The sequence below is a fragment of the Tachysurus fulvidraco genome, chromosome 23, assembly GCF_022655615.1.
Source record: "Tachysurus fulvidraco isolate hzauxx_2018 chromosome 23, HZAU_PFXX_2.0, whole genome shotgun sequence".
NCBI lineage: Eukaryota > Metazoa > Chordata > Actinopteri > Siluriformes > Bagridae > Tachysurus > Tachysurus fulvidraco.
The window spans coordinates 8,073,702-8,101,535 of record NC_062540.1 but is presented as its reverse complement, the minus strand read 5'-3'; the positions used below and the strand labels follow the sequence as shown (position 1 = coordinate 8,101,535).

The 27,834-nt window shown below is 37.7% G+C and overlaps 2 protein-coding genes across 2 annotated transcripts; one reads left to right on the top strand and one right to left on the bottom strand.

Moving 5' to 3' along the window:
* Positions 1-907: 907 nt before the first annotated feature.
* naa10 (N-alpha-acetyltransferase 10, NatA catalytic subuni) lies at positions 908-9,402 on the top strand. The gene is made up of 8 exons (XM_027145255.2): positions 908-1,158; positions 1,439-1,537; positions 1,624-1,682; positions 1,758-1,803; positions 1,887-2,002; positions 2,092-2,136; positions 2,227-2,311; positions 8,993-9,402. The coding sequence occupies exons 1-8, from the start codon at positions 1,138-1,140 to the stop codon at positions 9,194-9,196; spliced, it is 675 nt and encodes a 224-aa protein (XP_027001056.1). The 5' UTR covers positions 908-1,137; the 3' UTR covers positions 9,197-9,402.
* Positions 9,403-12,879: 3,477 nt separating this feature from the next.
* lmod3 (leiomodin 3 (fetal)) lies at positions 12,880-22,014 on the bottom strand. Its single transcript, XM_027144707.2, has 4 exons — positions 21,672-22,014; positions 21,154-21,431; positions 19,401-20,927; positions 12,880-18,028 (listed from the first exon to the last, which is right to left on the bottom strand). Exons 1-4 carry the CDS (start codon positions 21,850-21,852, stop codon positions 17,981-17,983), a joined length of 2,034 nt encoding a protein of 677 aa, XP_027000508.1. The 5' UTR covers positions 21,853-22,014; the 3' UTR covers positions 12,880-17,980.
* Positions 22,015-27,834: the final 5,820 nt, after the last annotated feature.

Here is a 27,834-nt window from a genome sequence, read left to right as displayed (position 1 = left end):
ACACCAATACAACATTTGTTTGACTGTATATTTGTAATCACACCCTCTAGTTTCACCCATATGAGGATGGCTTCCCCTTTGAGTCTGGTCCCTCTCAAGGTTTCTTCCTTTACCAAGGAATACATACATACATACACACTGTGAACTATATATATATATATATATATATATATATATATATATATATATATATACATATATATATATATATATATATAAAATAAAAAAATTCAAGATTCAAGATATTCAATATATATATATATTGAATATCTTGAATCTTGAATTTTTTTATTTTATATATATATATATATATATATATATATATATATATATAGTTCACAGTGTGTATGTATGTATATGTGTGTATGTATATATATATATATATATATATATAAAATAAAAAAATTCAAGATTCAAGATATTCAATATATATATATATTGAATATCCTGAATCTTGAATTTTTTTATTTTATATATATATATATATATATATATAAAATGAATATTTCATTAAATAAATAATTGTTTATGTTCTGTGAAGCTGCTATACAAGTAAAGAATTGAAAAACTTTAATTGAAATTTATATGTCTCTGGCATTGTGTAAAGGGCCACAGAACATGTGCTGATTAACTGTATGGCATATGGAAGGTAGTTAGTCCAGTTAATCCAATTAGAAGAATATGTAAAATCTACTGGTTTAAATTCTCACATTATAGAATGTGCTAAACAGTTTCTCTAAAGGTTATAAAGCTATTTTGAACAAATCTGTGTAAAAATCTTTAGATATAGTTTTTTTCTTACCAACGCCTCACACTCCATCCCAGTAAGTGGCGGAATATACACTTAAAGCTGGTTTCCTAACCGCCATAAGACATCGAAGAAGAAGGAGAAGAAGAAGAAGAAGAAGCGTCTCGCTTGCATTATAACGCATGCGCATGGATTGTGCGCATGCGAGTTTAATGCGTCAACTTTCAACCGCGCTAGGCAGCGGTAGTGACTTTGATATTGGGCCTACTTTGCTGTAACAACGAATAATTACATTACTATGTTATTTTGACACATAACAGATTTAGTTGTGCAAATTTACCGGCAGCTTATATATTTTACGGATATTGTATAATAAGCAAATATTAAAAATGAATATTCGCAATGCCCGGGTGAGTAATGGCCTTGTTATGGGCTACTCCACATTACCTGACGATGTAGTGAATATATGCTTCAATATTGTATCCTGCCAACTAGCTGCTTAGATCATTTGAATGCATCGCCGCTTATACAGTTAATGTCTGCTAAAATAGCTTTCAATAATGTTCCGGGAAAAAAAATATTGTCATTATCCAGCTATATAAAGCTAACAAGCATTAGCTTTGCATGGAAAGCGTCATACTCAGTCAGTGAGTCCTATATAATTTCTCTTCAATGCTTTATTATTTACAGCCAGAGGATTTGATGAACATGCAGCACTGCAACCTGCTATGTCTTCCAGAAAACTACCAAATGAAGTACTACTTCTACCATGGACTGTCTTGGCCACAGGTCTGCCGCAAACTACACAATATCTTGTGCACAATGATCACGTGTGTATGGCTGTGCTTGTGGTTGACTCAGGTTTTGTATTTTAGCTGTCCTATATAGCTGAGGATGAGAATGGGAAGATAGTTGGATATGTTCTGGCCAAAATGTAAGTTAAAAATAGTTTTGTTTATTTTATTTTTTGATATATAAAATGTCTTCAATAGATTTTCTTACTTTGCAGGGAGGAAGATCCAGATGATGTGCCTCATGGACATATTACATCATTAGTGAGTTATCCCAATGACTCTTGTCTCAGAGACAGAATTTATTTTATGTCTATTGTTATTTATGGTAATTGTTTACTGTGTAGGCAGTTAAACGTTCCCACAGAAGACTTGGTCTGGCTCAGAAGTTAATGGACCAGGCCAGTCGAGCCATGATTGAGAACTTTAATGCCAAATATGTATCTCTTCATGTTAGAAAAAGGTATGGAATTTACATTTCGTCCTCTAGTTTAGTAGATGCTCTGGAAAAAGAACTTGTCTTGCTTGTTTTTTACTTCATTGATTTTTCAGCAATCGGGCAGCCCTTCATTTGTACTCCAACACACTTAAATTTCAGTAAGTATCTTGCTACCTTAAAATTACTTTTTATTTTAATTTTATTTACATGAAACATATTTATGTTCTGCTCTTCTCACTCTGCTCTAGAATAAGTGAGGTAGAGCCAAAATATTATGCAGATGGTGAAGACGCATATGCAATGAAGAGGAACCTTACACAGATGGCAGATGAGGTATGGTTTGTGTGTTGGTTTCTATGAAATATAAAAGTGCTTGTGCAGTATGCTAGCCAGCATGTCCATGTATTGTCCTTATAGGTCCAAAATAGTCTTGAAATTGGGGCCATTTTCCTTTCAGTTTTTAATGTTGCCCACATTTGGATGCCCATATTAGCTAATGATGGGGTCCCAGTTAGGCTGCATGTTCTTATCATTGAAGGGGACGGTGGTATATGGTGGGTCCTGAATGGGCTGTATGTGGGCATAATGTAGATGGTGTACATGTGGTGTACTTCGGCTATCAATGAGCATAATGTGACTACACAGGGTTTTTTGTGTGCTATGTTATTTTAATTAGGAGAATATTTCACAGAATAAAGTATTCTGACAGTTTTATTTAAAAAAAAAAAAAAAGCAAAAAGTAAGCAAAAATGATAAAAAAAAAAAAATCAATAATAGTACACCATTGCTTTTACACCAATTGCAATATCAATGATGTAACTGTTTAATAATCTTTATTTTTTTTATTACCGTAATTAAAAACTAATTATTAAAGTACTAATGGTGTTGAGGTCAGCTGCTGTCTCAACTGCTCCAACCATGGTTTCATTTTTTGACTTTCCTTTGCCTTAATCTTTTTTCTTTTTACAACATCTACCGTACTTATATACCGTACTTATATGCATTTGTAACACTGGATCCTTGCTGGCAGAGGAGAACCTGGGTAGGAACAAAGTAGCGCCCATGAGAGTAAACAAGCAAAGTCAGGAACAGTCTCATGCACACTTTTCTCCTCTTTCTAAAAACCTGTTAGCTAACTTCCAGTCCCTGGATACCAAGCTTCACATCCTTAGCACCAGTATTAGATTTCAGAGGTATATTTGGGATTGCAACCTCCTCTGATTGTAAACAACAGCTGGTGTGACAGCACAAGCATTTTGTCTCTCATATGCTCTTGCACAGTCATCCTGGGGCTCCTGATTATAAAATGTTTTTGTTTTTTTTTGTTTTTTTTCTTCCCCCCTCAAAAATTAATCTTGGTCATAGACATTGCCATTTATATTCCTCCTGATGCATGAATACTGCCTTGTGCGATTTCTAGAGGCTTTCACACAACACCAGACTGTTCACCAGGATATGATGTGGATTTTAACAATGCCAATCTCAAATGCACTTCCATTAACACATTAACTGCCCAACCAGGTACAATATAAATGGACTATAAAGCACCATCCTCCAGAACGGTGAATGCAGACATTGTCATAGTAAATGAGCACCTGTTACACATTCTTTAAGGCTATAGCTTGGCATTTCTCAGGAAGAGTGGCTAATTGTCATGTGCTTTTGTCATGTGCTTTAAAGAGTCCTTTGTTGCTTCTGTCCCAAAGACCTCAATAGTGATAAAGTGCTTTGAAAGACTGGTCAGAGACTTCATCACCTCTTAATTTCTGGACACCCTGGTCCTATTACAGTTTGAATATTGCTTCAGTTGCCCTACTGAAGATGCTGTCGCGTATCTACTACACACAGCCCTTAGCCATTGGGATAGCATTAAGAAAAATTCTGTTAAAATGCTGTTTGCTAACTACATTTAGACAATTATGGGATTTTAACGTTCCCTCCAAGTTTCTAAGGAACCTCTACACTTGCACCTTTGAGGGCACCCTGACAGGAAGCATACCAACCTGGTTTGGGAACAGCACCTAGCAGGATAGATGGTAGTGCAATTAGCTGGAAACATCCACACTGTTCTCCATAACCTGCAGCCAGTTTACAACAAGTGGTGCTAGAATATGACGGAATATGGTGAAAGATCTCAGCCATCTTAGACTCTTCTGTCTGTTGCAGTCAGGAACGCATTTCCTGAATGCAAACACAATGAGAACGGGGAGTAGCTTCTTTCTGCATGAAAACACTTAGAACTTATAATTTTCTGTACTCGAGTGCACAACGATCACTACCCCAATTGGATTTTGCACTTTATATGACTCTAAAATTGCCCACCCCTATACTTTATTCATAATAGCATTTTACATGTCATACTGTGCCAGTTATGTCAAAATTAAAATCTGAAATTTAGTCTCTTTACTCCATATTCTTTAAAATTTTTTAGAAATCTCAATATGTTCTTTTCAATTCACCTTCTTTCGGCTTTTCGGCTGTAACCTTACTGTTCCACTTCCCCTCCCTTTCATTCACACACATGTACTCAGTCTTACTACGACTGACTTTCATTCCTCTTCTCTCCAGCTCAAACCTCCACCTCTCCAGGTTTTCCTCCACCTGCTCCCTGCTCTCACTACAGATCACAATGTCATCTGCAAACATCATCGTCCAAGGAGACTCCTGTCTGACCTCTTCTGACAACTGGTCCATCACTATAGCAAACAGGAAGGAGCTCAGAGCCGATCCCTGATGCAGTCCCACCTCCACTTTGAATTCCTCTGTCTGACCTACGGCACACCCCTCCACTGTCCTGCTCCTCTCATACATGTCCTGCACCACTCTGACATACTTCCCTGCTACTCCTGACTTCCTCATACAGTACCACAGCTCTTCTCTTGGCACCCTGTCATACGCTTTCTCCAAGACTACAAACACACAGTGCAACTTCCTCTGACCATCCCTATACTTCTCCATCACCATTCTCAGAGCAAAAATTTAATCTGTTGTGCTCTTTCTGGGCATGAAGCCATACTGCTGCTCACAAATTTCCACCACCTTCCTTAACCTAGCTTCCACTACTCTTTCCCACAGCTTCATTGTATGGCTCATCAACTTTATCCCCCTATAGTTGCTGCAACTCTGCACGTCACCCTTATTCTTAAAGATCGGCACTAACACACTCCTTCTCCATTCCTCAGGCATCCTCTCACTTTCTAAAACCCTGTTGAACAAACTAGTTAAAAATTCCACTGCTGCCTCTCCTAGACACTTCCAGACCTCTACCGGGATGTCGTCAGGACCAACTGCCTTTCCACATTTCATCCTCTTCAAAGCCTTCCTGACTTCATCCTTTCTAATCTTATCTACTTTATGTTCCACAGAGTTCACCCCTTCTACTCTTTTTTTTTTTTCCCTCTCATTTTCGTCATTCATCAGCTCCTCAAAGTATTCCTTCAATCTCCTCTGTACACTCTCCTCACTTGTAAGCACCCTTCCATCTCTATCCTTAATAATTCTAACTTGCTGCACATCCTTCCCATCTCGATCCCTCTGCCTAGCTAACCTGTACAAGTCCTTCTTCTTCTCTAGTGTCTAAGCTAGTGTACAACTCGTCATATGCCTTCTGCTTGGCCTTAGATACCTCCCTCTTCACTCTGTGCTGTAACTCCTGGTATTTCTGTCTATTCTCTTCAGTCCTGTCCATATCCCACTTCTTCTTGGCTAATCTCTCCCTCTGAATACTATCCTGAACTTCCTCATTCCACCACCAAGTCTCCTTATCTCCATTCCTCCTTTCAGATGACACACCCAGCACCTTTCTCCCTGTCTCCCTGATCACTTGTGCTCTAGTTTCCCAGTCATCTGGCAGCACTACTTGACCACCCAGAGCCTGCCTCAACTTCTGTCTAAATTCCTCACAACATTCCTCCTTTTTCAGTTTCCACCACTTAGTTTTCTTCTCTATATTTGAGCTCTTCCTCTTACAGACCATCAGTCATCTACACACCACCATCCTATACTGTCTGGCTACACTCTCTCCCACTACCACTTTACAGTCACTAATCTCTTTTAGATTGCCTCTTCTACACATGATGTAGTCCAGCTGTGTTCTCCTACCCCCACTCTTGTAAGTCACTCTGTTCTTCGATCTTCTGAAAATTAAGTGTTAACCACAGACATGTCCATCCTCTTAGAAAAGTCCACTACCATCTGTCCTTCAAGGTTTCTGTCCTTAACTCCAAACTTGCCCATCACCGCCTCATCATCTGTGTTCCCCTCACCAACATGTCCATTAAAATCCACTCCTATCACCACTCTCTCACCCGTGGGAATACTCTCCATCACCTCATCTAATTCACTCCAGAATCTCTCTTTCTCCTCTAACTCACAACATACCTGTGGGGCATAACCACTAACAAGATTCAACATCACCCCTTAAATCTCTAACTTCAGACTCATGAATACTCACTCTGACACTCTCTTCACCTCCAGAACATTCCTTACAAACTCCTCCTTCAGGACCACACATACCCCATTTTACTTACTTACTATCCACACCATAATAAAACAGCTTGAATCTCGCTCCTTGACGCCTTGCCTACCCTTCCACTTGGTCTCCTGTACACACAGTATATCTACCTTCCTTCTCTCCATCATATCAGCCAGCTCTCTACCTTTCCCTGTCATAGTACCAACATTCAGAGTTCCTATTCTCAGTCCTATACTCTTACCTTTCCTCTTCTCTCTCTGTCTGTGCACACTCCTCCCTCCTCTACTTCTTCGACCAACAGTATCCCAATTTCCACCGGCGCCCTGTAGGTCAACGGTGCCGATGGCGGTCCTTGTTAACCCGGGCCTCGACCGATCCGGTATTAAATTCGTATTGACGATTCGCATGGTTAAATTTGGCAATGTTTTATGCCGGATTCCCTTCCTGACGTAGGAAGGGAATTTATTCTCTATTTATCCAGGCTTGGGACCGGCACAGAAGTCACTGGACTGTGACCCCCATGGCTAGATTGTTCTTTTCAATTCACCAATATTAATAAATAGTATAATTAAGAAAAAAATATTATATATAGTGATTATTTCACTTCTTGGCAAATAGTTATTGTTCTTTAACACAAATTTTGGAACTTTCTGAAAGCCCATCAGAATTAATGAAGGAAGTAAGGGGGTATATTCAGCTATTCCAGAGCACATGAAAATTCATAAGTGAAAAGGAATTTTCATTATTATATACATGGTTAGCAGGGATACAGTTTTATTAAAATCCAAATCTAATTTTAGATCTGGATTTGGATCTTTGTTGAGCTGTTGACTAATGTGGATGCATTTGTTCCTATACTATTCTGAATGAATTCTTCTGCTATTGGTGGTCTTGTTTCTGAAGCAGTCATGCAAGCTTAAGCCATAACACTACCTTCAACATGTTTAACAGATAATATTGCATGTTGTGGATCATGAGCAGAGCCTTTTGTTCTTCACACAATGGCTTTTCCTAACTTCATTAGAACTTTATCTTGGTTTCAGAAATTGGCTCATCTCTGTACTTCTTGAATTCCAATTTGGCCTGATTCTTCCTGCTGGTATGTGGTTTGCATCATGTGGTGTAGCCTTTATGTTTCTGCTCTAAAAGTCTTCAAATGTTGGGTTGTGATACCTTCATTAAGGAGGTTGTTGGTGATATCACAGATAGCTCTGGCAGTGTTTTTACTTATATATTTATTTTAATAGCTGGCAGCCTTTTCCTTGACTGACCTGTTCAGTGTCTGTTGCTCAGTACACCAAACATTTTTTTAAAGGACATTCCAGATTGCATTGGCTGTATCCAATGTCCCAATGCTTGTGAAATGCCTCTGCTTTTTTTCCTACTTTTTCAGCTTTAAAAGGGCTAGCACATGCTCCAGTGATTTTGCTCACCTAAAACTCGTGGTCTGATGAACTGTGTGCTATTTTCTGTGTTGTTTATCTGATATTCTATTGTTTTCATATTAATCTTTTAATCTCAAACCTAAATGTCTTTTGGCTTAGTAAAAGCAAATTAAATTATCAGTTTCATTTAATTTTAATAGTTTCAGAAGGTACATAATATGAAGGCAAGGGAAGTCTACACAAGGCAAGTCTAATAAGCTTGCACACACAAAAGCAGGAAAATAATTTTGGTTTGTAGTTAAACCTGTCCATTCAGATTTTGTGTAGCCAGTGAGCCCACTTGGCATCAACTGTAAATGCATGAAAGCTATCTTTTTTGGTTGCAGGCGTTCTCTCTTCTATGTTTAAAAGGTTTCTTTTGGTGATAAATTGTAAAATTATCTTAAATTTGTAACAACAAAAGTAATACCCACTTGTAGTCCATGTAAATTTTAACTGGGCCCCTGTAAGAGCCTATGCAATAGAACAAATACCCATGTAGAACATTGATTCTAACCCTAAACAGTAAAACTATACTTTTTTATAAGGGGGAAAAAAGGTAGCATTCTAACTTTGATTTTTAGTTCATCTGTGCGGAACCATGCAGGATTTTTTTCCCCACAGATTTAGTAATATTTGATTGATTACATTTTCAAAATAACTAAATTCAACCAAAATTCAAACTAAATTTTTATAGTAAATGTTGTATATACAACTAATTTTACAAACTGCCATCCTTTTTTTGTTATTTTCAAATGTTTGTGTATTGATATTATTGTAAACTATTCACTTTTTTGGTTATACAGTTGAAAAAGTAAGCTCATCTCCTTTGTTGAATCTGCAAAATGATAACTTAAAAAAATATTTAAATGAATCCTTTAAAAGAATTAAGAATGCTCTTGTCTTATTTTGTTTTGTGGACTATATGTAAAGACCCGTTATGTTAAATAGCTTTTTTATGTTAACTAAATAAAACCAAACTAAAAATGTTATATAGTAATATTAACATTGTGTAGATTCAGCAAGGGGCATGTAAACTTCTCAACTGTTCATGCACTAGTTTCCCAGATGTGTCCAATTGCTGTCGTTATAACATTTTGTGACACTCTTGTGTAGCTGCAGAAACCTGGTGTGCGCCTGTGGGGATCTGAGGTACCTCATTCGCAAACAGCTGCAGTCACAGAGCTGGTGCAGAAACTGTCAATGCAGGATGGAGAGAAGGAGGGTGATGGAGACAGTGGAGGAGAAAGCAAAGAGATGAGTGAAGTAAGCGAGGCTACTGAAAGCACAGATGTGAAAGACTCCTCCTCTGATTCCTAAATGGCATCAGATTATTGGAAGACCTCTATCCTTCCACAACATCTCATCCTAGGATTCTACATTGGTTTACTAAAAGTGGTTAATTAGGCTATATTATTAGTGAACAAAGAGACAACCTGCTAAGGGTGTTCATGACTTTAGAAATATTTCTACACAGTAACATGTTAATAAATTTGACTATTTGAATAAAATCTTTTGTATTTCAATGTAGGTATTTTTGCTGTTTTACTGAATGCCATGAAGTCATGATTGCTGTTTTACTGAATGTCATGAAGTCATGATTGCTTGAGTGTATGACACTATCTATTTAGTTTTCTCTCTCTTTGGCTATTAAATGTCATACAATTGCTGAATTGCCCATCCATCCTGTTGTGACCTTTATGAACATTTTGCATTATTTTGCAAAATCAATTTTTTTATTACGATGAATTTTGTTAAAACATCTAAGCCCATATTCATATAAGTTCTTAGTGCAAAGAGTTGCTCTTAGTGATGTAATTCTAAGAAAGTTATTCATAAAAGCATCTTAACCCTTAAAAGGGCTCATAAGGTCAAAAAGTGTTAAGGACTTTTAAGAGGAGGAAATGGCCGAAAGTTGGCAGAGGAGAAACTGGCCGAAAACTGCAGAGAGAGAAGAAATGTGTTGCATACAATATTTAATAATGATAGTGAGTTAATAAAATGCTATAGATTAGATATTCTTCCGCTATGGCATTCAGGGATAAACATTTTGGAGCTAACATCTCCAAAACAGCCAAAATGCTGAAATCATAACGAAATTATTTATTTCAAATTTTTTCAAATCGGATCTGGGCCACTTCCATATGTGGTCCTGAATCAGACCCAAATCTGTTTTTTTCCAATGTGGCAGCAGTGTGAACAACCAAGGCGGATTTGATGTGCCATTTACATCAGTCTACATTGACATTTGTCGCAATTGTTTGGCAGCGAAAATTTATTTATTTATTTATTTTGGTGCCGGCGGAAACGTGTGTGTTAAGTGTTATATAAAGTGGTTACGGGAACCAGCTCATAGTGTTTGCATTGAGTACATCACATTATAGCATTACATGATATGTTTGCTTGCACCAGATGATACAATATTTCCTCCATAACCTCGCCAACTTTTTAGCACAAAGACGTGCTGCATGTGACGTCATTGTTATTGTTTGTTTGCACACGCGGGTCAGTTTGAAACAGTAAACAGTTCACACTGGTATCTGATATAGGCCACATTTTAAACAAACAAAAAAATCAGATCTGAGCAAAATATCCGAATTGAGCATTAAGACTTGCAGTGTGAACGTGGCCATAGAGACAAATTTGCTTATAAAAGACCATATTTTAAAAGTGCTGCTTTAATTTTTTAATCACAACCAATCACAGTCTTCAAACCATCACTTCCTGGTGCATTTCAAAAGATTTAGTATGCTATGTGCATGTGCCTAAGACCCATCATTTAAGACACCTGACACCTTTAACTTAAATCATGTAATTCCAGATTGCATGATGAAAAATAAGTGATTACATCACCATTGCAGACACGGAGTGTCCAATTTCATCTGCAAATTTTCAGTCCAATTAAGCAGTAGCCACACTTCATTCCACCTATTTTAATCAGTTAAAATAGATCTTGGCTTTCTAAAGAATTTAGGTGGGCTTCTGATTAGTTTCAAATTAAAGCCTCATTAATCTCAATAAAAAATTATTGAGATTCACATTGCTGAATAACTTAACACCAAATTTGTGAAGATTGGCTAAAAAACCTAAGACTAGTATGCAAAAGAAGGTATGCACATTGTGAAATTGTAACAAACAACTGGATGGAGATAAATTTCAAGTTATTTTCTTAAGAGCAAAACAATTAAAATAAAACAAGAAATTTCACTGTACAGCTAATTTTACAAAAATTATCCTTGTTTTTTGTGCAAAAACAAACAGCACAAATGCATTTGAAATCTTTCTGTAAAACATTTTATTATAACGGTTTCCAAAAAGTTCTGTCTATATGCAATGAAAATTAATTTGTGCAATGAAAAGAATTTGAATTTAACAATACCCAATTTTTGCTTAATTTTCCACACATTTTATGCCGGAGACTTTTAAGAGAGCATTGAGAGACCAACTTGAACAAAAACGTTCTCAGATTTTGGCATGATGGATGGCTATTAAATAATGCTTAAGTGAATTTAACAGTAAAGTCACCAAACAGAACGTGAGCATATATTTCATCAGAAGTGTAATTTTACCAAACTGGATGAGTATATGAACTTGTCCTTCAACAAGTTTTGTCTAAATCTCATATAGGTGGTGCTATAATTTACAAGTTTGCAAAACCACTTAAAGGCAGGGTCTCCGATTTTTGAGAAATGCTTCAGAAAACTGAGTCAGGCTGATAATAAACAAAAATCAAAACAAACGTGTAGCCAATGATGAGAAAGGGGCAGGGCTTGTCAATATGCGGCAGATAGAGTGTTCAGTGCGCATGTGTGACATTAGCAGAAAGCGGTTTTAGCATTAATATGGAGGGTAAAAACAAAGAAAGAAAGCGAAGAAAGGCTTACGATAAGGCCAGAAGTAGGACCCGTTTTAATATACAGTAGGATCAGCTTTCCAGCACTGGAGAGAACTGAAGAAGCGGGAAGTTGGCCCCATGTTCACAGGTTGGAGTTTCCTGAGTCAATAACTCCTGAGTTAAACGCTGTTACTACACAAATAACACCTCTTTTCTATCGTAGTAATGTAGAGAGGCAGCTACAACCGTGTTTTGTGTAGTAACAGCGTCTAGCTCAGGAGTTATTGACTCAGGAAATTCAACTTAAGACGCCGAGGTAGGTGAATAATGTTGGTTTTGCTTTGTTTCACAGAACTAATATATGCTGTCCTTTGCATGATTATGCTTGTTTGTATTTTTTTTTTTACTTGTTTGTTTATCTGCAATCGTATTGTTCTTCCCTTCAGCTATGATAAAGACACATTTCTTTCCATTATTTGCCTGGGTTACGTATGTATGTGTGGGCGGAGCCATTAGTACAGGGGTGAGAGCCATATGGGTTAGGGGCGTTTTTGTTTTGGTGATTTAAAATGTTGACATTGGTTTTCAAAAATCGAGACCCTGCCTTTAACCTGCCATTATAATTATTCTTTCTATTGATTCCTTGGATGGTGCGGAGTTTGACTTGGCACCAATTTGATCAGCCAAATAGGTTGTTGACCATGGCCATGTTAGTTGGTTGCCTTCTGTTACAAAGAGCTAGGGATAGAAAGAGCTTGGATATCTATTATTTAAGTGCTTGTATACAGATGAAATATTTGAAAATATTAATCTGGTCTACTGCTACACTCACTCACTCACTCACTCACTCACTCACTCACTCACTCACACTCATTTTCTACCGCTTATCCGAACTACCTCGGGTCACGGGGAGCCTGTGCCTATTTCAGGCGTCTTTGGGCATCGAGGCAGGATACACCCTGGACGGAGTGCCAACCCATCGCAGGGCACACACACACACACACACACACACACACACTCTCATTCACACACTACGGACAATTTTCCAGAGATGCCAATCAACCTACCATGCATGTCTTTGGACTGGGGGAGGAAACCGGAGTACCAGGAGGAAACCCCCGAGGCACGGGGAGAACATGCAAACTCCGCACACACAAGGCGAAGGCAAACGTGCTACCCACTAAGCCACCGTGCCCCCCCCCTACTGCTACACAATTTTTTGTTTTTATTTTGTTTGTACATTTTTCCAATTTACTTGAACAGGAATATTTTAAACCGATATAATTCATTCAGTTCTCAAGTTTCAAAATTCAAAATTCTTTCAACATTCAAATTCAAAATTCTTTCAAAAATCATATGGTCAAACCTGGGAAAATGTTCCATAATGCAAATTTACAGACAGAACACAGAATTTACAGAATTCTCTACTGTCTATTCTAAAATGATTTTTTTAAAACAATTTAAGTTCATTCATCATTCATTCATTTTCTACCGCTTATCCGAACTTCTCAGGGCACGGGGAGCCTGTGCCTATCCCAGGCGTCATCGGGCATCGAGGCAGGATACACCCTGGACGGAGTGCCAACCCATCACAATTTAAGTTAAATTTCATTATACTTTTACCGTTGAGGCCCAGGCAAGTAAGTGCTACTAAATCATCAGGTTCTGTTTGTTTACACTCCCCTTGAATAACTGCCAACTTACAAAGCAGAGTCGGATCTAAGTGGATCCTTGAAGACCTCTACTTCCAAGTACAGTACTTAAAGTTATACACAATCCCCATTTAGTCTTGACATCCTTTTAAAGCTTTTTGTCAGTAATAAAACATAAATACAGAGAATGGAGACAACTCTCAGTAGAACCATTTGGAAGATATATAATTTTGTTCTGGTAAAGAGAACTAACCAACCCCAGTGGACCTAAAACAACAATGGAAAGTCCTTTGCATAGCTTTTCCAAAATTACTATATATATATGTAATCTCAGATATATACTATATATAGTCTCTGTCTCAGATATTGCTGTGGCTTAGGAATTCAGGTCAGAGAAACCACTGATATTTGTTTATTTATTTTTTGGCTGAATTATTTTCTTGTTTTCTGCTCATCCTTTTCACTGCAAATCTGAGTGAGTGGGACAAGTGGGACATTACTCTGACAACGCAAAGACTGAAATGTTGACTGTACAAGATGTCCAACTTCAAATATCATTAATGTTTAATAATTTCTGTTTGTTTTAACGAGACAAATGTAATTTTACACATTTTAGATCTGAACCTGTAATGTTTTAGGTTCACTGTTTTTCAGAACAGTTGTACACCTGCACATACAGTACTGTTTATATAATCATCCAATCATGTGGCACCAATGAAATTAAAGAAATCATGGAACCTCTGGAAATTATCACATCAAACACCAGAATGAACCAAAAAAAAAGATCTCTGTGATTGCTGGTTTTTCAAGTATTTCATAAAATGCTAATGTCCTGGTGCTGTTACTCACAATAGTCTCTAAAGTTTACACAAAATTGTGCAAAAAAAAAAATATATATATGTGTAACAGTTCTGTGGTAGAAATTACTTTCTTAGAGGTTTAGTGGAAAATGGCCAGATTTGGATCAGCTGCCAGGAAGGATATAATAACTTAATAATGCTTTAACTGTGGTAAAATATCTCTGCAATTAAATGACATAGAAGCCAAGATCAACTACATGACATGAATGACAATGTTTTTTGAAAAAAGTATTTTATCTGCTTCTTAAATTTAAATTGCACAATTGTGAGACTATCCCAAAAAAGTAGTTTTTAATATATTGTTGTTTTTCATTGACAGGATGGTACATCCAAAGCAAATGAATTTGATGGCAAAGCTGACAAATTGAATGTTGGGTATACATCAGCAAATGTGGAATAGATTTTAGCTAAACTAAAGGACCTTATGCCTGCTCAATGTTTACAATGCTTAACAGCAAATCAAAATTCTTGTTACTATTGATTCCTTTGTAGGAGTGCTGGTAAAATAAAGACTTTGCATTTTCTCAAAAAGGAAGTTGATTAGGAACTTGCCATTTTTCCTACATTTTTAAACCATTAGAAACTTTAGAAGTGAACATAATGGGACTAATCCAAATAAATTTTTCTCCTAAAATTTTACATAGATGATGGACATTTATTCGGTAACCCTTATAATAATAACCCTTGTAATAAATTTCTTAGAAGTTATTCTAACTTCTCAAAGCTTTTGAATTGCTTCCAAACAATGAAGGAAATTAGGAAATTGTAACATAAATCTAAAAAAAAAAAAAAAAAATTTTAAACTAAATTGAAATGGATAGAGAACCTTCTGAGCTACAACAATCTCTTTATGCTGCTATGCTGATTAGTGTATCTCTCTACCCTAATTTAAGAAAACAAAAATATTCCTAAATTTTCATCTAATGCTGTAGCAAAATTATATAGGAATAAAAACACTGTAGAAAAGCGCATACGTTATATTTTTAGCAGCAATGACTGCATGAATTATTTCAATGGAAGAATTTATATTTTCAGGCAGAAAATTCAGACCATTAATTTAACAAACAATTTGATAGATGATGCTGTAAATAATATTACTGTTTCTAATCAGGACTGATTTACTCCCCTTCAAGAGACAAAATTCCAATGATTTCTTCTTCAAAATTATCAACCTACATACTGGATCCCTTACCTAGATGTTTCTTTAAACACATATTACCAGTTAGCCTTATAAAAATAATAAATTCTTCCCTTAGCACTGGCTATGTCCCGAAATCTTTTTGTAGATGTTAATGGTGACTTCTCCAAGAATTCTAAGGTAATGTTTGGTGTTTTGCAATGTTCTGTTTTAGGCCAGCCTCTTTTCTCCTTACATATGCTACATCTTGATTCATAAGCATTATCTTCCACTGTTATGTTGATGACACACAGCTATATGTTTCAGCTATGTCAGATGAGAGACACCAGCTTAATAAAATTGAAGAATGTGTAAAGGGTATTAGACTAACTCCTGCTTATCCCTGGACCACATGCAGCCAGAAGTAAGCTTTCTGATTACCGAGTAACTCTGGATGGTCTTTCTATTTCGTAAAATACCTTTGTGTCATTATTGACTCCAGTTTCTCATTTGAAGCTCACATAGATAATATCCCTAGGTTAGCCTTCTTTCATCTCAGAAATATTGCTTATATAAGAAATATGATGTTACTATATGATGCAGAAACACTAGTTCATGCTTTGTTACCTCTAGGTTGGTAACAACACGTGAATTATAATGCTTTATTCTCTAGATTTTCCAGTAGTGCAGAACACAGCAGCTAGAGTCCTAACTAGAACCAGAAGATATGAAGCTATCACTCCTATCTTATCTGCATTAGCTCCCAGTCAAATTTCGAATTTGGTATAAAATACTATTACTGACCTATAACATACTGAATGATCTCTCGTGCCACAGTGACTGTGTTTTGTTTTTTTATGATTCGTCATGCCTACTTTGATCAAAAGGTGCAGGCTATTTGGTAATACCTCAAGTAGTAAAGGCTTCAGCATGGGCAGAACTTTTTCTTACAGATCACCAAAGTTATTCAACAGCCTTCCAATAGTGTTTGGGATTCAGACACAGATTCTGTGTTTTAGCTCAGGCTGAAAACACATTTGTTTAGTTTAGCTTTTCATGAATAGCTTTTCTTAGCTAAAGGAGCAGAAATGGAGGGTTCATGGACATAGAATATTTGGTGAACTGGGATGTTTAGAGTCTGTCACACTAATCCACTCTTTCTCAGGTTTGCTGACTGTGGAGTGGTTGGATGCTTTATATCCCAGGAAGCCCCCATGTCTGTGTCACCTTTTGGCTCTAGCCTTTTAGTTATGCTGTCAAACAAGTTTAGCCGGAGTCCCTGACTGCGCCTTTACACATATTATACAGTGTCTTTAACTATCACATGATTACAAGCATGGCTATTTTTTCTTAGCCTCCATTGCCTCAGGCTTGCTCATTAGGGATAAATATAAATTTAATTTAAAACAAACTTTTCTGAAAGCTAATTGAGACAATGTCCATTGTTAAGAGTGGTTTACAAATAAAATTTTATTTATTGCCTCCACCTTGATAAAAGCACCAGCACTGGCTGAAGAAAAGGAGTCATAAAGCAAGATGCTGCTACTAGCATGCTGAACTGTGGGTATGATGTTCTTATGGTGATTTTGATTATGATCTTATGGTGCTTTTTTGTATCAAGCTTAACTTAACTGTATTCATCAGACCATAAAACAAGCCTTTATTTATTTATTTTATTTCGTAAAAAGCTCCTTACTTGCTACCCATGGTAGATATCACAAAATGTGCGTGGGCCTGCACCTTTTGATAAAAATAGGTGTGACAGATAATAAAAAACAAAAGTTGTTCAGTTACTGTGGTGTGAGACCATTAATTGCTTTATAGGTTAGTAGTCGTATTTTATAATCAATGTAAAATCAGACAGGGAGACATAGTAGTATGAATAAGATAAGGGTTATGTGTTAATGTTATGTTTCTAGTTAGGACTCTAGCTACATTGAACTAACTGTTATACCTACTGGAGCATCCAGACAGTAAGATGATCAAACCTACAGGTAAAAAACATGGATTATTTTTTCTGTATCTTGTTGTGGCACTATACTTTATATCTTTGCAATATTTCTGAGATAGTCTTAGTAAAATTACCTAAATCGGCTTCTAATAAAAGACAGTAAATTATCACAAGGTCTTTTCCTGCTACACACGACAAAAGAAAAATAGTATAGTATGGCATAGTATCTAATCAGAAAGCTTACTTCTGTATGTAATTAATTTGGTGCATCTCATCTGGCTTTGCTGAAATCTAAATACAGCATCAGCTCCATAAATATTTGTGTAACCAAAAGTAGAAATACTTTTTTTCACAGGTTACACCTCATAACATTTTCATAGCTATTTTAAATCCAACTTGTTGAAACACAGAGGCAGACTAGATATTATCCTGCAGAACTGTTTAAATCTAAATTCAGTGTTACTTGCAAAATGCAAAAAGTATACTATATGATACTAATACTGAGTGAATAGATTAGTAAACACATTTATGTAAGGGTTAGAGTACACTGACAATAGTTTAGTAGAGTACAATAGTTTCATGAAACTATTGTAATATTAATAGCAAATTAATGGCCACACTGTGATCAAAGCTTCGACCAATAATGGCTACAGGTACAGATGAGCAGTCTGTCTAAAAGCATGGTGTCATCATAAAAGACTGGTTTCCTCTGATTCCAAAACTTTGGGAAGAGGTACCTGTGGATTATAAAGTGGATTTGTCTTCAGTGTGGTGCATAAATCACATATATTTTTGCACAGTGCACTTCAGTGTAGTCTATATATTCAATACATTTATCTAAGATTTTATTTTTAAAACATTAACCTTAACCCTGAACTATTGTTATTTAATGTTTTATTGCTCTCTTTTCTTTAACATATTTGTTTTTATGAATCACAACAAATACATTTAATAGTGACACCAAATTTCATTGTACACAAGAATAACGATTTGAATATTTTGAAATTGAACTATTTTCATTGAGAAACCAGGTGAATTTTTATCTTTTCTTTCAAATAAAGTCAGGAAAAATAACTCATGACTCAAAATCAATATGTATATATACTAAAGCTAATGTTCACAAATTTTTTTACAACCTTTTTTTTCAAGATTTACAATTATACTGTAATAATATTAAGTTCATAAAGCATCCCCCAAGTGTAGTTTATACTTATGATCTCATTATATTGTCCTTGATAGCAGCCTTTAAATTCAGTAGATTCTGGTGTAAGCGCTCACCTTGTTCCTCAGAGTATGCTTCCATGTTCTCCTACAATTTATAAGATGAGCATCATGGATATGGACTTTGTGAAACACCCTGCAGTCCAGTGTGCCATAGTTTTTCCACAAAGTCTTAACCAGCTCTACATAGTTTTTGGCTTTTTGATTGCAGCCCTTTAAGCACTAAAAATCCACTAATCCTCTTTCAGATCTAAAAAAAAATCCGCATTTTTTTTTAAATGTTCCTGTATTCATCTGACTTTATTGAAACAAAAAGACACTAATTTTAAAATATCAATGTCCTGAACACAAAAGCAAAGTATTAGGTAGTTACCATTAGGTAACCATTAGGTATTATCATTTGTGTTCATTTGCATAATATGCAAATTGCATTAAATCTACATAATCAGCTCTACATAGGCTACCTTTATCTAACTTTTTTAAAGATGGGGTGATATTTGTTGAGAGTGCTTGAACCCGTTGACTCTTTACTAGGAGCTTCAATTTTGCACAACTGCTACATTTCGCACTTCTGGTAGATGCCAAACTGCATTTATTTATTTATTTATTTATTTATCTATCTATCTATCTATCTATCTATCTATCTATCTATCTATCTATCTATCTATCTATCTATCTATCTATCTATCTATCTATTTATTTCTATCTATCTATCTATCTATCTGTCTATCTATCTATCTATCTATCTATCTATCTATCTATCTATCTATCTATCTATCTATCTATCTATCTATCTATCTATCTATCTATCTATTTGTTATATACTTGAAATGTATAGGTAGTTATTCTAGTTTGAGTCCTAATATACGAATCTTTAACTGAACTTACCGCTTTTAGATAGGCCACATTGCTCTGTTTTATTTCATTGAGAAGTAGGTCACGTGGTGTTAGTTCTACTTTCGGTGGCTGCCTTCTTCTTGGAACTGGTTTCAGTGCGTTGATCACATCTTTCAGGTTGGCCCTGTCATCCAGAAAGCCTTCACTTGCTGTTTTTGTTAGCTTGGGAGTGCTTCGCAACTGAATGTTAGCTCTCCCATCTGCTTTCTCTTCTTTTGTAGTTAAATCCAGGAGTGGGTCACAACGTTTAGGAGTCTTCTTAAGCTTCACATCTTTTAATATATTGCTGGGGTCTGAGCCTGAACTAGATGGATGTTGTTGTGTAGGGTGGTGATTTTTATGTACCTGGTGACATGGTGTTGACACCATATAGGGTTCTGGAAAGCATCGTGAAAGATGCTGATAATCCTGGGCAGCACACAGAAATTCCATTCCATCAATATATCCTCCTAACATCTCCAGCAGACCTGCTGGCATGTTCAAGTGGTTCTCATGCACCCCTATAATCTGACATTGTTCTTTAATTTGATGAAGCCTCTGCTCTTCCTTCCTTTGTTGCCGCTGCCTGTCAAGGTTTCTAGTGAGCAAATTGGTCACCACCATCCTGGGCCCAGGAAGCTCAAAATGGTAGCCAATCTTAAGCAGAGTGTTGTTGGCTTTCAGGAGACGTGCCACTTCCATCTCTGCATGATGACCCAGCATGTGTCTCTGATTGTGGAAGCGGAGTTCTGTCAAAGTCTCATTGAACTGTAGACAGCGCATAATCGCAATGATACCTTTTCCAGTAATAAAGTTAGATTCAATGTTAAGTGTGTTGATGCTCCTGTTCTCTCGAAGCATGTTGGCGAGGCAAAAGGCCACGTTTTCATCTGCACCTGTGTTTGCAATGCTGAAAGTCTTTACATGCTTGTTCTTTTTTAAAGCCTCAATAAAGTCTAAAAGCATTTCTTTAGGCATGTTTTCAATATTGTTTAGGTTGATATCAGTGACAGAGGAGTTATGATTGCGAATTTTGTCCAGGGTGCTTTCCAGATTGGTATCATTCCCAGAAGGCCTTGCAGTTTTTTTAATCAAACCATCGCCAAGTGTGAGCTTTGGGATCTTCAACTTGGATATGACTCTTTCTTCTTTTTTTGGAACCCAGTTCTCATAGGTTGAGGAAACAGGTGTACATTGAATCTGATCTATTTGCTTAATTTGAGCAATTATTGGTTCATCATTCAATTCAGCTTTATAAGCCCCTTTATCTCTTTGTGAAAGAGAGGAATTTGGAGATGGCTGAGAGTTGGCACATACAGCAATGCTACTGTCTTGAGGTTCTGTTTTAATTGGCTTTTGATCATATTCACCAACTTCTACATCCACCAGTTTGTCTTTTACCTCTTCAATGTTGACCTGAGTCACCTCTTCACAATCCCCTATCTCAGCATCTTCCCCTAAGTCCTCATACACATATTCCATTTCAATATTTTTATTAGCTTCTTTCACTGCATTCTTCAGCTCTTCCTCCTTTTTTTTCTGACAGTGACAAAAATGTAAGAGAATTACAGTATAAATTTAGCCAGGTATCATAAAATGAATACTTTGAATATAAAAGTAACAATAATGAATATTAAATAATATGTGAAAATTGTAAATATATTATACAACAAAATATAGTGAATGTAGGAAAAAAGAAAGAAAAACAAACACAAAATGTCCAAACTCATATTTTTAGATTTGTCTGAGAAAGGTGCTGTCTTACCTGACTGGGGAGGAGGGTTGTAGGGATTCTTTCTTCTTCCAGCAAACGTTTAGATTCTCTCTCCCAGTACAGGTAGTCTACTAGTGATCTATGGTCAAATGAACCTGTTGGGGGTTTATCAGTCTGATCCTTCTGTCGCATCCCTACTGGCACTCTCTCATCAGGAGCAATTACCTCTATGTCATTCTGGAGCTGTTGGAGCTCTTCAGCAGAGAGACCTGCCAGAATCCCATCTTCATCAATGTCTTCCTGGTCCTCAGATTCCCCATTTCCATCCCCTGAAATGAGTCAAAAATAGAAATGGAAAAAAATAGATCTATACAATTTTCGTAGTTTGATTTATAACACTTTTTAAAAAAAAAATAATTTTAGAAAAGCAACAGTTTAGAGAGCAATTATAATATAAAAATGTTAAATATAAAATGCTTTGAGAGTATCTAGTCTATAGGGAGCAAATATAACAGCCTGGGACAAACTGGCAGAAAATGAAGAAGAACATGACAGCAAATATAAGAAACCTTGAGTTGGTGCTTCAACAGATGCATTATTATGTCTCTGTCCCACTGGTACCATCTTGTCAGGGGCAATATCATCCATTTCCTTCTGAAGCTGCTGGAGCTCTTCAACTGAAAGACCTGCCAAAATTTTGTCTTCATCAATCTCCTCTATGTAAAAGTCCTGATCACAGTACTTGGACATATTCACACTGGAGTGGCTGTAGTTAGGAAAGCAGAAGCAGAGGCAAAATCAACGCAGAATACAAGCTACTATGAAGTGAATGTCAGACTGAACTTCAACTGGGTGTGAGATTCCTTCAGTGCCTTATCCCTGTTTAAAAATAGCAGTGTTTCAAAGAGGGGTGGATATTTATGGTACACCAACATATTCTTTTTTCAGCAGCTTGAGTCATCTGAATGGTTCAGTAGTACTCCAGTGTGGCAGGTGACCGAAGGGTGGGGTGGGGGGTGGGGTAGCAGATGGAAATGCCAGTCAGATAGCTTCCAATGGCTTAGTCATGAACCAAAATCAAAAAAGTTTAAATAGTGAAATCATTCATATTCATTAGAACTGGCTTTGTGTAAGGTTGAACTGCCATTAAACAATCTGTAATGTAAGTTAATTTCTTTAGGATTATTTTCAATATCTATCAATACTAAAATTTCACTGTTTAGTTTAATATCAGTTATAAAAAATACATGATAGCTTTCAAGAGTAGTAGCAATCCCAGGTATTTTTCTTTCAGTTCTCATAGACTAAAGGAACAGGTTTGCATTAAATCTGATATGACTGTAATGTTGATGTGGTCATGAATCCTCTGTATTAAGTCTTTTTGGGTACTTTGTCAGGTTTAAATGAATATGTTACAATATGACATTTAATGGAATTGCCCATTATCTCGGAGAGGACTTGTAAAGATTATATATAAATATACTGATAAAAAAAGTGAAATTTATAGAAATTTTGTATAAAGTCAAAGTATACAAATGAAACATTTCTACATATAAAATGGACCATGAAGCAAGCTGAAATGTACAAAACACTCTGCGTTTAAAACTGCACAAGTGTCTGCCAAGTTTATGTAAGCATTGTGGAGAACCTACCACAGTTTTCTTGGACGCTTGCACCTCTTTACCTATTTATTGCTCCTATACAAAACTGTCATCTTGTTTTATTAACTAAATGGTAAACTAACTACAGGAATAACACATCTGAGACTAAACATAGGTAACATTTGGTGAAACCTCACGATTTTAGAACACTATAATGCTATTAAACACTTTTGTATTCAAATCTTCCAATGTATCCACATGTTGAATATTTAAGGCTTATCTTTGAATTTGTTGGATTGGGAAGCACACAATCCCCTTGAATCCAAGCCATCTATTTTCTGTAGATTTAAATTATGGGGATAGTACTTTTGCTTGAAGTGCAAAAGACAACAGCAAAATTTAAAGCAAAACATAAATGTTGCATATTATATACTCATCTCTGATTGGGTGTGTGTCAATCACAATGAAAATTAACTACAGTCTGGTGTTAAGCTCTTAATGGTCTTGTGTCACAGTACACAGTACCAGATCAATCATTGTCAAAGCACGAGGTGTCTTAACAGATAAAAAGACCCAAATGCAGGAATAACAAAAAAGGGGTTTTATAGAAGGAAGAAAAATAACAAAGGGCTAGAAACACAAGAATACCAGTAACACAAAACACAGGAACAGAAGCAAACAAAGACAACAAAGAGACAAGGACTCAGCCAAAAATATATACAAGGCAACTGATATAAATAAGGAGAATAAACATTGAAACACAAGAAACAGGTGTGCAGAGGCAGGAATGGATTACGGATGCGGCGGGGCAAAGACAGGTGATACACAAAATAAAAACAAAAGACACAAACTGCCAGAATGTCCTCCTAGTGTCCAGGTAGGTAATAGTCCAAGCCATTCCTGACAGTCGTGTTCCTAGAGTGATCATCTTTTCTTACGGAGCTACTTTGTCAATCCTGACGTTCTACCCCTAGTTGGAGTCTCGTCGCCCGGTGTGCACGCTGCCTTGGATTTATCTGCATGGTCAGCCAGTGACTCATGGGATTGTTGTGGATGGAGCTGCCCGGAGACTGTCATGCCTCTTTTGACCAATTCCAGTTAGCTGTATGGTCTGTTCTTTATCAGCAACCATTTGATGACTTTGACAGGAAGAAATTAGTGTTGGGTCCATGGTAAACTCAAAGTTTGCGCTGACCCATTAGTTCTTCAGGAGCTCTCAGTTGCAATATTATAAACTGTTGTAGAAAGGCCATTATCTACATTTACATTATTTACTATCCAGTGTCACACAAATGAGGATGGTTTCCCTTCTGAGCCTGGTTCCTCCTTTTCTTCCTCATATAATCTCAGTGAGTTTTTCCTTGCCGCCGTCGCCTCCGGCTTGCTCATTAGGGACAGGGATAGATATATAGTATTTTGAATTTTAAATTAATATTTTTTAATTAATTTTAAACTTTAAATGTATGTATTCATTTATTGTTATTCTTACTTCTTCTTCTTCTTCTTCTTATATATAAAAATGGCCAAATCCTTATGATGTTGTAGAAAAGAAACCGACATGAGCTTGTCACATTAGCAACAGTCAAAGAAAAGAACAGTTGATTGTCCATGTTTACCCCAAGGTTGCAAAATATGACCGAAGTGGAGATCTGATCGTTGTGCGATATTGCAAGATCCTGACCTGAGTATGAATCACCTGGGATGATTCGCAGTTCAGTTTTGCTGGGATACAGTTTCAGCTGATAAACTGTCATCCACGATGATATGTCTGATAGACATGCTGAGATCTGAGTAGAAGCTGTGGTATCTGAGGGAGGGAAGGAGAATATAAGTTGAGTGTCATCAGAATAGCAGTAATAAGAGAACCCATGTAAGGAAATAACTTCACCAAGAGAGTGAGTACAGTATACAGGGATAAAAGGAGTGGACCACGTATTGAGCCCTATGGGATACCAGTGAAGAGTCTTCATAAAGCAGATCAGTCAAGTCAAGAAGCTTTTATTGTCATTTCAACCATATATAGCTGTTGTCACTCCCCTCCATGTTACATGATGATCGACCTTCCATGCTGATCCTCCAATTCCAATACTCCTGATGGTGGACAAGAGAGTATTTGGATGTATCAAAAGTATCTTGTATTTGGATGTATCAAATGCCACAGAAAGGTTTAGGAGGTTGAGGCCATATGACAGCTTGGCTGATCTAGCAGCATGTAGTTTCTCAGAGACAGCGAAAAGGGTAGTCACTGAGGAATGTGCTGCTTCAAAGCCAGACTGGTTGGGATCTTGGAGGTTGTTCTGTAAGAGATAGACAGACAGTTGATTATACACGATGCATTCAAGCGTTACCAGCCTGTAGTTAGTGATATCTAATGGATCCTGGGCAGGTTTCTTCAGGATAGAATAACCCTTGCTTTCTTGAAGGTTTTTGGTACATGACCAGATGTTAGGGATCTATTGATGATCGTGGTGATGAAGGGCAGAAGGTCTTGTGAGATGGTCAGGATCATAGTGGAAGAGAGTGAATTCAGTGGGCAGGTGGTATGATTGCAAGACTGGATGAGTTGTAAAACCTCTTCTGCTGCTACAGTTGAGAAATGTGACAGTAAAAGAGTAAAGGAATACTGGCTGTAAAATGTTGATGCAGTCAGGGCAGAAGTGAAGGTCTGGCAGATTTGCTCATTTGGAAAAGCACCGAGCAGTTTGTCCCTTTCAGAGGGGGACCAAGGGGACCTAGGATGATGAGGATGGTAAATTACAATGATGACAAGGATGATTGGAGAGGTAACTGAAACAGCATGAAATTCAAAAGAAGAGATGACAAAGAGAGACAATAGGTGAGGTGTGAAACACCATCTCCTAGACAACAGTGGACCTGTGCCACCACCCCTGCCTGTTCCTCATGGTAAGTGAGAGAAAGCATAGGGAGAGGATAGAGCAGCCGGTGTAGCAGTGTTCTGTGTGGATATCCAGGTTTTAGTTAGCACCAAAAAATCTTAGTAGTGGGAGGATAAAGCCGAGACATGCAGTTTCTAAGCTTAGCTTTGTCTGGCCTTATGAAAGGTTGGCGTTGTCCGCTCTGTGGTTGAGAAGCGCTACATAACTTCACACCACCTTCCACCTCCATGCAGGTGTCTCCTACTTTTCGCATACCACCACATTGAGGTTTTTGAGGTTGTCACCTGCTCCTCATTAAGTCCTAATGTTTTTCCCTATATACTGTGTTAGCCCTGTTATATACTGGTTTGTCAGTCATTGTTTCATGTGGCACAGTGTTTGGTTTATGTTCTGTTCTAGTCGAGTGTGTTTATTAAAGCCCACCCGTGTCTGGGTGTTTGCCCACCCATACGGCTTGTGGCCTGTCTGTCAGGAAGTTGGAGATCCATTGACACAGCGGCAGGCTGAGTCCCAGGACCTCCAACTTAGAGGTGAGCATGGAGGGAATTATCGTGTTGAACGCTGAAATGTAGTCCACAAACAGCGTTTTGCATAATTACCTTTTCTGCAGTCCAGGTGTCTCATCATAGTGTGGAGAAGATGAGCAATGGTGTCTTCAGTAGAGTGGTTCTGGTGGTACGCAAACTGTCTGTCTGCTCAAAGTGTGTCTGGTAGTGATGCAGTGATGTAGACTCTGACCAGTCTTTAAAAGCACTTCACCACTACTGAGGTCAGGGCTACAGGGCGGTAATAGTTGAGGCAGGCGGGCTGGGGTGTCTTCGGGACAGGAACAATGGTGGACTGTTTGGAGCATGAGGGGACCACAGACTGTTCCAGTGAGCACCGCTTTGCTTCCTTCACCGCTCTGTGCACACTGTAAGATGCAGCCATGTACTGGTCAGTCCAGCATGCGATCTCCCTCTGAACCGGCGCTTCCTGTTTCAGCCTTTGTTTGTATACAAGCATGAGGAAGATGGCGGCATGGTCCGATTTCCCAAACGGTGGAAGTGATTTTAGCTGTTCTTGAATGGTGTGTAGCAGTGGACCAGTGCCCGTTCGACCCTGGTGCGGCAGGTGATGTGCTGCTGAAAGTTCAGTAGTGCACCCTTGAGGTTGGCACTGTTAAAGTCTCCCACCACAATAAGCGCAGCGTCCCAATGCTGTGTTTCTTGTGGTGTTAGTGTCTCATGTAAGTCCAAAACTGCAGTGTCCGTGTCCGCTTGAGGTGGAATATAAATGGCACTGACTATGACCGAGCTGAATTCCAGAGGTAGATAGAAGAGCCGACATTTGCTGGTCAGTAGTTTCAAATTTGGTGTGAAGGAGCATGAAAAAGGAACGATGCTCGCACTGTTGCACCAGTGGTTGTTCACCATCAGACAAACTCCACCTCCCCTTGACTTCCCCGACTCCAGTTTTCTGTCCATGCGGTAAAGCGAGAAAAACCCGGCTGACTGGATTGCGTGGTCCAGTACCGCTGGGTTCAGCAATGTCTCGGTGAAGCAGAGAAGGTTTCAGTCCCGAATGTCCCTCTGGAACTTGACCCTTGCCCTGAGGTCATTGAGCTTGTTTTCCAGAGACTGGATGTTAGCTAACAGGATACTAGGTAAGGGAGCGTGATGTGCGCGTGCCCTCAGCCTGTTCCTGATGCCGGCTCATTTCCCTCGCAGACGCCGGTTGCGTCCTTTGTTCTTCCTCAGTATCTCGCTCGGCCAGCTTGGGTCCGGGTTTAAAAGCGGCGAAGGGTGAGTGGATTGTACACCAATAGATGAGAGTGGCTAATAATGACTAATGACATCATATCTAATAATGACCATCTTGTATAAATAGAATGTTATCTACAGTATGTAAATAAAAATATAAAAAAACAAAAAAGACAAAGCGTATCCGGAGCAGACGCGACCAGCCCTCACCAGCACGCAGACGCGACGCGACCACGCAGACGCGACCACGCAGACGCGACCAGCCCTCACCAGCGCCATCTTGGTTCCCCCTTGATAATGTAAGAAAGTCTACAGAATCCAGTTTGCCTCCTGTCCTTCTCCTTTCAAGTTATGCTGTCCACTGTTGTTTTAACTTCTCTTGCATCTGATTAAGGATCCAAAGAGTGTATTCCCCTACCGGGTCGAGCCTCTGATATTACAGCCAGCACGGTGGAACATACAAGTTTGAGAACACTCTATGTCATTGTGTCG